Below are 12,359 nucleotides of genomic sequence, written 5' to 3'. Positions count from 1 at the left end.
AATCGTGGTGGCAGACCTTGTTCTCGAGGTTGTAACGTCCCTAACTAAGGCCATTTTGGCTGCTTTTACGGGCATGAAGACGTCTGTCTCTGAGGAGAGCATCAGGTCCAGCCTGGGGGACGCGCTCTCCCAGAGTATCGCCCAAGCTCTGGACGTTGCGAGCCAGATGGACGACGACAGCGTGGAGCTTTGTGCAGCTGTCATTAGCAAAGAGGTGGCAGAGAGCGTGAACTCTGCCCTCTCTACCCCGATGCACACTGCTGAGCGCGTCGTTCGCCCCCGCAGGCTCAACGTTATGGTGGGGCACACCTGCACAATGCTGAAGGCCTTTGCAGGAAAAATTAGAATTGGGAGATGCCAACGTAGAACACGTCAGAGAAAATTAAGTCCCGTCCCACTGGAGAAACCATTGGTGGATAACGAGGAGCCCAGAGCTGAGTCACCGGTCTCAGTGGTTTCCTTACTACTAGGAGTCCAGGAGCAGAGTTCGTCAGGGGACTCAGTGATTGACATCCGCAAACAAAAATCCATCGAAGAACTCATTGACAATGAGCTGAGAAAAATCACCGATCCTGTCCTGGACGATTTGCCTGACCAGGTTTATGCTCTGCTGCAAGAGGAGTGCTCTATGGAGATCGCAAACACCGCGGAGGGCATCACAGCCCTTCTGACCCAGCAGGAGGAGAATCAGGAGAGGACGAATGCTGGCAAGTCCACCAGCCAACAAAAACAGAAGACCAAATGCAAGCAGGGCGTAAAGCTGAGGGTGAAGAACTGCTTGGCAAAGCGTTTTGCCAAAGCTTGGATTCATCGCATGGTGGTAAAGCTTAAAAAGAAATTCCACCCAGACCCCAAAGCTGAAACTACGAAGTCCATGAAGTCACTGATGAGCGGCGTAAGTGCTCTTCTCATGACTGAGGCAGGTGAAATGGGGGGGAAAGAAATTAGTGTCTCTAAAAGGTTCAAGGACTTCTCCAGTGTCAAGCATTTAGTATTTATTCAGACATTCACCGACATGTTGTACAGACACATTGCTAGTGGTATGTCGCACAGTGATTTCCCAGAGCCCGTCAGGCACTCGTCTGTCAGGACGTTGCTCGTTCCTCAGGTGCATGCCAACATGTACGCAGAGATCTGCAAACAGGCGTGGCGTTTCGTGTCGCTGATGAGCTGGTTTGTGAACACTCAGGTCGCCACCCAGAGTCAAAGGGTCCAACAGGCCATAATGGGGCCTGAGGCTCTGTTTCAGTCAGAGGCTTTGGAGCGAGCCGCGCTTTGTGCCAGTCCTTTGGAGGAGGACGCAAACAGGCAGCGGGATTTGAATAGAGTCTGCGTTCGGATTTTTGTGGCGAAGCTGGTCACACTGGCCTTCAATAAATCTAAAGTGGGGCGCACTATTGCGGATGACGGGGACATCATTAAGAGCCTCTTTGATAGAGTTTGGGCTGAGGTGCAGCACGTGGACTTTTACACCACCCCAACAACCTTCGCTGACCTTGACAAGATTGTTTACCAGCACTTGTGCAAGATTGCGGGCTCTCAAGATATGGTCCTAGCCCGTTTGATTTTAAAGGACCCAGAACTTGGAGCTGATATAGTCTGGTCCGTCAATGATCGCCTGCTCAACCCACCTCAGGAACATAGAACCATCTGCAGATTCTTTAGGTCTGTTGGAAAAGCCATCTCCAACATCTGGAGGAGAGTTCAGTAAGTGAACTGTGCCGCAGGGTTCCTCCAGGTTTTCCCGCATTTTAGCATTTAACTGAAAATGAAAAACCTGTAGCGTGCAATATTTAGGGGAATATTAGGGGTAGATTGCCACGGGTCTTTGTCCTTCTAAATCCACACGGGTTTCCTCCGAGTGCTTCGGTTTTCCCAACTGATTCATGAAATCAAGTAAAAAAAACTCTAAGAGTGGACAGCCATTTTGAAGGAACAAATGTCCAGGGGTATTTTCCGTTCAAAATAGAGGCGGGGTTGCTCCAATTTCCCCACATTGATTACATTAAAAAGAACTCTTACATTTCTTTAAATGAACAATAAAAGCAATCAGAGACAAATGTCTCGAGGACAAAATCATGGAAATTAGGAACATTTGAGGAAGAAATTACATGATACATCATTTAGAACAGTAATGCTATGTACGTTTATTAAATATAAACATCTTAAAGCTGATTAAATAAATAAATTCATGAATAATAATCTGCTAATCTCTATGTATTTTGTTTCTTTATGGTTATGACGAATGGTCACACATTTCTAAAGTTTCCTGTTCACTGTGCGCACCTTATAATGAACAATAAAAGCAATCAGAGACAAAAGTCTCTTGACAAATTCATGGAAATTAGGAACATTTAAAGAGGAAGAATATTAATGATAATGATATTGTTAAGAATACTGTATTAAGCATTAACAGTATGCACATTCATTCAATACAAAAATATTGTAGCTGATTCAATCAATTCAAATCAATAAATAATTATAATCTGCTCATCTCTGTATATTTTACATCTTTATTCTAAAGGTTATGTTCATATATAATTTATAGCCTGATTTGAATCATATTTTTTCATGCATCTTATTCATATTTAAAAACGTTGGTACTCAGTGGAACAGATATTTGTTTCTTACAGGAAGCAATACGTTCATCTTTAAGTCAATAAAATCATTTAAAATTGATATTGTGAGTCAAGTTGTCGTTTATTTAGCTTTCTGTCGTCGGGTCAACTTGACCCAATCTCAGAAGTTTTGATGTGATAAAAAGGGGTCATTACATCTCATTGCCACACAAATTACATGGATGGTTCCCTGTTCCCAAAATTACGAGCACTACTTTAATTGAATTATGGGTATTTTATTTAAAAGTGTAGCATCTGTGGTCTTCCCAGGTCAATTTGACCCGGTGGTGAAATGGGGCAATAAGTCAAAGTATTTGTGCTATCCAGCTGATTAACACACACACACACACAGCATTTCAAAGCTACAGGTGTGTAGACCTGATTTCATCACTTAATTTCCCTACATGATCAGAGCTTCCAGGCAACACATGTATACCTCAAACACTCAAACACACAAACACACATACACACTGTCATGGCCTGGCTCTTGGCCATAACAAAAAGCGTGGGAAAGGACAAGAACATGTATGAAAAATATATTTATTAACAAAAGTTTGTCATAAACAAAGAAAAACTAACACAAAGGAAAAAGCCAAAAAAGGCTAAGCAACGTGGCTGCTCCGTGGTCAGGTCCTCTGCGGGAGAGCGAGCGATCGAGACTCTGCCTCCGGCCTCTTTATCCTCTGCCAGCCGTCAGGTGTCCTTAATCAGGGCGTCAGGTGTCCCCAATCAGGGCGTCACAGGCAGAGGGGAAACATTAAAGGGCCACGCACACCACAGGAGACAACAAGGCAGGGGTCGTCACACCCCCCCCCCCTTAAAGTCGGTGTCCCCAGGACCACCGGCACACCAATCCCAACCCTGACAAAACAAAAAACACCAGTAATGAACAACAAAAACACAAGACATAATGCACCCCACCTCCAACAAAACCACCAATTGCAACATACAGTAAGGTATGGCCCTACAATATATCATTTAAATATAGCATGATAGGTCCACTTTAAGTGGCATGATGTTATGTGCAATGATTAACGAAAGGAACAACTCCCATGTTAAGTCACGCAGACAAAATGTTAATGTAGACCTGTAATTGAAAACTCAAATGATTGTCTTCGTGTTACTTTTAGGTCTTTAGCCTTCAGAGAAAAAAAGTTGCATTATTCCACCATTTGTCAGAAGATCGTGTACACACATTTGTAGACCTATGGTTGTCTTTAAATAGTCGATGGCCACTTTGTTTCTGATTTCGCTCTTTTAACAGCACATCAGTCTTATGTACTGTACACTACAGGTGCTCTTGCTTAATGCTGCGTTTTCTCTGTCATCAGAGGTCATTAGTGTACAACAGTACTTTGGCAGATTTTTGGCAGTTCATATCTGCTTCAGTCCCTAGCCTCCTTACACAGAGGGGCTGCAGTGCCTCTGAGCAAATTCCCCGGTAAATATGGGATGAAAGGTTTCTCATGGACGTTGGCTTATGGATTGCACCTGTGTATTTGTTCAAGACATGTGTTTTTATATCTCGCACGCACATTAAGAAGTTGAAAACGCTCATTCAAACAACTTTCTTTTACCCACAATGCACTATTTTTCTTTAGATACAGGTCACATTTTCCATAGTGCGTTCTCCCTTGGAAACAGAGCAACTGAGCTAAATACCACAGACATCATGACTTTAACCTTTATATGGAAGTGATTTTAGAGTGCCGATTCATCAAAAGTCATATATCACTCTCAAGGTGAGAGAGTATATATATTGTACTATAGTAATCAGAACAACTAATCCGACTTGGCAATTAGGAAATAAGATTAATTCAAATGAACTTCATCTATACAGTTCCATGTCAGGGCATAGCACTTCATAAAGCAATTGGCAAAGTTGTGTATCCTCCCAGATCTTCTTCACCTCATGGGAGACATCCAACTCAGCCATATCTGCTTTTCTCATTACATGTAGACTATGCAAGGAACCAAGTTCAAGTGCAGTTTCCCCTCGAGTGAAACTATAGCAGACGTTCTCTTCTGTCTCCTGCGCCAGGAAGGTTATAGCATCCGGTCTGCAGAGGTAATATCCTCTGCACATTTGAAAAGGAAAATATAATTTAATTTCCAGCAAACTTGCACTGAATTTTTTCTGAGAAAGGTTGTAATATTTTCTGATTATTTGTAAAAGAACTGCCTACATTTGTTTTAGATTTGAACATGCCATGTTTAATAAATGCATTGAGATTTAGGGACATGTTTGCAAAACACACCCCCTTGGCAACGGTCCTGCCCCCTTCACAGTGTCCAGCAGCAGAGCAGCACACACACTCTCATACACACACTACTGCCTTATATGGATGAGATGACATTACTCACTAGAGGTCTGCACTGCTCCACTATTCATCTTTTTTTGTCTTCATAACATGCCTGAAATGTGACGGTGGAGGATCTGTGAAAAAGGAAGCTCCTGCTACTTCTTATGTGTTCTCATTGGAGTTTGTATAATGGCAGACATGTTAATGTGTTGACTGTAGAGCATCCAAAGTGGGTAAGTTTTAAATGGAGTTTGTTGTAAAGTTTCTGAGATGTTATGACTTGACCTAAAAAGTGCATTTTGAGCATTTGTAGGTTGTTTAAGTTGTAGATGCACAATCGTCTTACTTGTGCTGGCACCTTAATAATTTGGTTACTTTTGCAATGCAAAACTGTTCAGGATGAAGCGTGTATATGTCCCAGTGTAAAAGGAGAAGAGCCAGCTTTGCATTCGATCTGTTTTGCATGCATTTGGTTGGAGCCAGAAACGAGAATAGGCATGAGCAGCATAGAAAGAAGCTGAGAGAAAAGAAGACCACTTGGTGAGAGGATATTAGTTAAACTTTCCATAGCAGCTTGTGTTTTATCCATACAGCAGGGAATAGCAGGAGTGTTTCAGAGTTGTGAGGTTAATCTTTGCCAATTTTCCCTTTTTATCTTTTAGCTTGTTTATTAAAATGCATTTTATTATCTTTTTTTAATTGCACCATACAATGTGTATAATGATCAGTATATCAACTTAGTTTTTTTCTCGGATAAATTGAAATGCGAGTGTTAGTTAGTTGGTTAGTGCACTCAGTGTCAGCAGCAAATAATATTAGTAAAATAGTGCATCTGTGATCTTCTGCATGTTAGCACTTTGAAAATCAAACCAGTATGAATGAAATGCCTGTAAATAATTGAAATTATCACACATCATTCAAACTCTATCTTAGTTTAGTTTAGTTTATTTATTTATAGTGTCGTGGACAGTCCCCATCGATGAACTGTCACAAAAACAGTAAATGGAGCAGCTTTAGCCGACATGGCTAATTTCCAGCTGTTGTCCCCGGCCAGATGGTAATAGACACCCTTAAAATCACATCATCTGGGATAAACTATTGCATCCTGCAATGCAACTTATTTTGCTTACTCAATGACAAACACAGATCTAGTTACTGGATTTAAAATAAAACCCCCACACTAATGCCTTGCTCTGTTTTTCCCTTCACGTTTTAGACTAAAGAGGTTGCTTGAGACCGAGAAGTCCTACCATATAAGAAAGGACAAGGAGCACTCTAAACGCCTGGCCAAGGTGCGAGAGGAACTAGTCAAGCTCAAGTCCTTTGCCCTGATGTTGGTCAATGAGCGCCAGCAGCACCTGGAGCAAATGGACCAACAGAGCCAACGAGCTCAGGAACTCAGCCAGCAGCTCCAACAGTGGGAGCAGGAATTTAGTGAAGCCAAGGAGCGTGCTAAGGAAGATGGCCACAGGGTGCTAAGCCTGGAGGCTGAGCTTAAAGAGAAATCCGCCAAGCTCACCCAACAGCATGAGGAGACAAGTGCCAAGCTGGCCACTCAGGAGATCCACAACCGTCAACTCAATGCCAAACTTTTAGGGCTTACCCATAAGGTGGAGGAGCTAGAGGAGAGAAACAAGGTATTGGGGAAATCTGAGGAGGAGCTGCAGGAGCTAAGGGAGAAGATTGGCAAAGGGGAGTGTGGCAACTCTAACTTGATTACTGAGCTGGAGAACTTGCGGAAACGAGTGCGGGAGATGGAAGGAAAAGATGAGGAGATTACCAAGACTGAAAATCTGTGTAAAGAGCTCAGAAAGAGGCTACAAGAGGAAAATAGTAAGAGCAAAGACCTCAGGCTAGAAGTAGAGAAGCTCCAGAAAAGGATGATGGAGTTAGAGAAACTTGAGGGTGCCTTCAGCATAAGCAAGGCTGAATGTTCAGAGTTACACACTGCTCTAGAGACAGAGAAAGGACTCACCATAGAGCTCTCAGATGAAGTTGTAGCTCTCAGGATACGCATGAAAGAGGTAGAGTCTTCTGAGCTGAAGTTAGAAAAGTCTGAGCTGAGCCTTAAGGATGACTTGAGTAAGCTGAAATCATTGACTGTTGCTTTGATGGAAAAACAAAAAAATCTGATGGAAAGATCAAAGTCAGATGAGAAGAAAAAGGAAGATTTGAGTAACATGGTCAAAGTTGAGCAGGGCAAGGTAATGGAGGTGACTGAGAAATTGATAGAGGAAAGCAAAAAGCTCTTGAAATTGAAAACAGAGATGGAAACCAAAGTAGAGACTCTTACTAAAGAAAAAGGAGACGTTAGCACTAGACTAGCCTATGAAATTGATGTAACTCAGGATCTCAGTTCCAAAGTCAGTCAAATGAAAAAGAGGTTGGATAGCTTCGAGCAAGCAGAAAAGCTATCTGTGAAGAACTCAGTAAAATGTGAACTGGGAATAATGTTTGACACCGTCAAAATGGAAGACAACAAAGTTAAAGAGCTGACATTTGAAATTGAACGCCTCAAAAATCGTCTCAAACAACTAGAAGTAGTTGAGGGAGATCTGATCAAGACAGAGGATCAGTACGACATGCTGGAAAAAAGATTCATGACTGAACAAGACAAGGCCAACATTCTTTCCCAACAGGTGGAGGAAATGAGGGGTCAGATAGCACAAAACAAAGCAATCGAGAAAGGAGAAAGCCAAGAAGTAGACATCCGACAACGATGCAAGAGAGAGGAGGCAAAAACCAGGGAACTTCAGGCAGACGTTGTAGCCCTCAAGGAGAAGATCCATGAACTAATGAACAAGGAAGACCAACTTTCTCAGCTCCAAGTGGATTACTCTGTCCTGCAGCAAAGGTTCTTAGAAGAGGAGGAGAGGGCCAAGAACATGGGCACCGAAGTTTTCCATCTGACCAAAGAATTGGAGATAGCAAAGCGTCATAGTCGAGCACTAAGGCCCAGTTTAAATGGAAGGAGAATGGTGGACGTTGCTGTGACATCCACTGGAGTACAGACGGAGGCTTTGTCATCTGGACCAACAGAGGAGGATACCCCAGCTGTGTTCATCAGAAAGTCTGTTCAAGAAGAGAATCACATTATGAACAACTTTAGACAGAAGTGCCTTAAGAAGCCAACAGAAAAGAGCGGTCTTGAGCGTAGCCCTTCAACTGGCAATGACATGAGTGTAAAGAAATCTTGGATTCCCTGGATGAGGAAAAAAGACCACACTCCTCAGGAGACCAACTTGGGAAAGCATATTCACATTAACGGAGAACATTTGACTTCTGAATTGAAGCAAGGGCAGCCTTTACACATCCGCGTAACACCAGACCACCAAAACAACATGGCCACTCTTGAGATCAGCAGCCCCACTGAAGATGCTTTCTCTAGCTCAGCTCCACTCAGCCCCAACCCATCTCAACCTAAATCCAGAATTACAATCATTCCAACATACTCTGCTCCAACAAACAAGAGAAAGTCCGTAACAGGCCCAGAAAGAGCCAAGTCTCCAGTCAGCATCACAACCATATCCAGAGCCAAGTCTCCAGAAAGCAGCCGAGTCCCATCGGCTTCAGGAAGGCCCTTGTCCCCTGTCTCTATTATGACAGTGAGCACTGCCATCGTGTCTGAAGTGTCTGCCTCCCCGGAACCGCAGGAGATGACAATGGGCCGAGCGGTGTTCAAGGTTACCCCCGAGAAACAGATGGTTCCAATGCCTATAAGGAAGGGCCCCACCAATACTAGCATCATAACCACTACTGAAGACAACAAGATCCACATTCATCTAGGAAACAACATGACGTCAAAGATGGTAGTCAGGCCGGAGAGCAAGGAAATTACCCTATCAACTGGGACAGTTTTGCGCTCCCCCCGCCAAATCACCACCAGCACTACAAGAACTACCCAGAGCAAAGTGACGAGCACAATCACAATTTCCCCTGTCACATCCACCACACCTAGACCCACACAAAGCACGGTAAGTTTTGCTTTGAGGTTACCTTCGTCCAAATAATGGATTGAAATGTTATCCTAAACACTTGTTTTAATAAGTTTGGATACCTGCTCAGCAGCAATTTACTCTGGACTACTAAAAGTTAATTGGAAGTATTTGGTAACAAAGAAGTCTGAAAAAGTAGGTTTGGTAAAAAGTGGAACAGTTGAAAAATATGTTTACTTCAATTGAAGTGACTCTAATGCACATCTGAACATGTTGATATGCCTTTTTTTAGATCCTTACCCAAAGAAAGTGTAACGCTGTTTTATGGTCTGGTCTGTACTGGGCTGCCTTGACTACAACCCCTGTAATATATCAAATTGTCATTCACCCCCTGTTTTTGTACAAATTAAAAGAAAGATGTGATTGTGTATCTAGCTTAAGAGGTTGTGGTAGGGTTGTGATACCTTTTGGACAGAGCCAGACTAGCTGTTCCTATCTGTTAAGTCTTCATGCTGATCCAAGCTAACTGGCAGCTTGCTGTAAGTTTATATTCAATTTAAAAAAGTAAGAAAGAAGTATTTAGGAGAGGTAACGATGTAACTGTAATGCCACAGACATTAGGTCTTGGTTTTATGATCTATATTACACGTGATGTTGCCTAAGGTACATCTGTTTACTAACAGCTTCCTAAATAAGAGTTAAAAAAACCCACTGTTGGTGTTTCAGTGGACCTTATAATATGCTCTTTGTGGATCAGATGGCGTGACAAAAATGGCCCTATGGGCAGGCCTCAGAGAAGCAGAACTAATGATGTGGCATCTTGCCACTCTGCTACAGTCATTGTGTAATTTATAGTCATTACACAGTGTTTACATTCACAAACAACCGGGCTCAGTGCCCTCTGGCTGACAAAAAGCAGCCGTTTACCAGTACCAACACACTGAAACCTAGCATAGACAAGTGCTCCCCCACTGGGATTGAAGTAAAAGAATGAATAAATATTTACATTTGTGTTTCACACAGTTCCTTTAGCATATACAATATGATCGGTTACACTGTTTAGTTATTCAGAATTCATTTTTCCTATAATGGGTTTAGACTCTCTTCAAATGTCTTTCTCAAATGTTCCCTTCAAGTCTTTATTCTCCTCGCTGAGATACTCTACTGTCTCTCTATTGTCAACAGACTGGGCATGATGCCCAGCCATCTCGCACAGGGCTGACCCGCATCCCAATGTCCAAGAGCCTGAAGACGGGGAAGGCTGTGCTGGGATCCCTGGGGATCTCGGGTGGAGTGAAGATGGAGTCTCGGGCTGACAGTCAGTCTATGAGGATAGAAGTAAAAAAGTCCACTGTGAATAGCAATACTTTACAAAATGGAGGAAAAGCCTGATTAACGACCAACATACCCAAACATATCTTACTACAGTATGGTGCTTTAGAGGGATTGAAACATTACCCACTGAAATAAAGCTCTGATATCCCTATAAATCTCAACTAGACATTACAGGGCACAGAGGCTATTCGGTAATTAAATAAGCCATTTCTATATTTTGTAAAGTGTTTTGTACTTATCTATCTCATATCCATATCTGCAATTGAAAAATGTTGTCTGTTTCTGCAGTGTGTATAAAAGTTTGGTTAACATACTATATCAGACAGTGCTGCTACTAACTGCTTCTTGCTTTGAGTGGTTGTCTCACATATAAGGAGTTTGTGGACAATGTTTTATAAGGACACACATTAAATCAATATACTTGTTTTCATGTAAATTATTTCATTTTTTTCTGTAAAGGATTTGTACTGTGAACTATTTTAAATACATTTGTTTTGAAAAGTGTAGTGTGGCATTCATATTAATGTAGGCAAATAAAAACATGCAGCAAAGAAGGAGAATTAATTGTATTCAATTTAGCTCAACAAGCCAGATACATGTGTAATGTTTCATATGCATTCTTATAATCACGCAATTACTACACAATATAGTCAGTGCTTTTCAAAAGGCCTTAACCCAGGTGCACACAGGACAATGTAGTCATGTAGCAAGTCATTTTTTAATGAGCCCCATTGTTTTTACTTTGTTTTCATGGATGGAGTTCATCTATTATACTTGTATATGAGAGGAAAATAAAAGGTCACAATAACAACAACAACACATAGATAGTTATCTGTAACAAACATTAACATAACCATTTTTATCATTATAATACAAATAAAACAATTTAATAATTCATTTAAAATGTGCTTTCCATAACAATCGGCATGCATTTATGTTGATCGTGGTTGTAACTCTTTAAAGTTACAAAATATTATTTTAATTTGAACAAAATATCTATTTGGGACATAATGGACCCTTTCTGAATGTATTTCGTAAATACTTAAACATAAAAGGTTTTTACCGAATATGAATAAATAAATACAAATAGGGGAGAGTGGGGTAAGTTGAGCCATTTTTTTGTTATGCTGTCCTCTAAGCAAGGAGAAATGACACATAGTAAAAATGAAAGCACACACCTATAATTCAGGATGTCTCCTATCAATGGCAATGATAAGAATTAATATTTGATAAAGGACAGTGAAAATATTACTTCTACAAAAAAAAAGTCTTGTGGCTCAACTTGCCCCGGGTAAGGGGTAAGTTGATCCAGGTCAGGGGGTAAATTGAACCACTGTTCAAACTTGGGCATACCTGTTCAAACCTGGGCATACCTACAAAAAATCTTAAAGGTAACTTTAAACAATAAATAACAAACCAAATACAAGTTTAGTTTTTCAAATATTTTTAATATAAATTTCGATTGAATTGATTGATTTTTTTTAACATGTTAATAAAAGGAAAAGTAATCATACAAATGGTGATACAATTTCATACATCTTACCAATCAAATCAAACACAGGGTAAATTCAACTTTAAATGTAGCCTACAATGAGCTCTTATTATCAACTTGGCCTACTTTCATTAATTTCTCCATTGAAAAACTGGCTCAACTTAACCCAAGGCCCATGGTTCACTTTACCCCATAGCCACCATTTTAGAAAAAATAGTCTAGCATTAAAATTCAGAGTCATCTTTAGCTTAATGACTCACATGGTTTAATACACTGCCAACACATCAACATCAATATATTTGTTTAAACCTGGATACATTTTTTTTTACATGACAGCCGATATAGCTGACATCTAGAAAATGTACTTTGACAAGCAAAAAGCGTTTTTTTGTAAAAATGTTTACTTACCAGACCACAATGAGCATCTCTCTTTCACAGGCAATGATAAATGGGAGAAGCTTGCATAATTTCTGGTCACGTGATTACAACTATAAGGCGTTGCCTGGTTACAGGGGGTGGTTCAAACTTACCCACTGGCTCAATTTACCCCCTTCTCCCCTACACATTTTTACCAGGAATCTCATATATCTTGACAGTTATCATCAGCTGATTTTGCAGAACAGACACTGAGAAAGGGGCGTCACTGTGATGTAACATCTACGCTTCATCATCCCAT

The 12,359-nt window shown here is 41.1% G+C and overlaps 1 protein-coding gene across 1 annotated transcript in view; it reads left to right on the top strand.

Annotated features, from left to right (window-relative positions):
- LOC117496566 (filamin-A-interacting protein 1-like) overlaps positions 1–10,737 on the top strand; it is a 30,937-nt gene extending 20,200 nt beyond the window's left edge. Inside the window, exons 5-6 of the mRNA XM_034148304.1 lie at positions 6,138–8,895; positions 10,042–10,737. Coding sequence (XP_034004195.1) covers positions 6,138–8,895; positions 10,042–10,248 — 2,965 coding nt within the window. The 3' untranslated portion in view covers positions 10,249–10,737. The remainder of the gene's footprint in view (positions 1–6,137; positions 8,896–10,041) is intronic.
- Positions 10,738–12,359: the final 1,622 nt, after the last annotated feature.

This window comes from Trematomus bernacchii, unplaced genomic scaffold (genome assembly GCF_902827165.1).
Source record: "Trematomus bernacchii unplaced genomic scaffold, fTreBer1.1, whole genome shotgun sequence".
In the NCBI taxonomy this organism is placed as follows: domain Eukaryota; kingdom Metazoa; phylum Chordata; class Actinopteri; order Perciformes; family Nototheniidae; genus Trematomus; species Trematomus bernacchii.
This window is presented reverse-complemented; position numbering and strand designations above follow the sequence as displayed.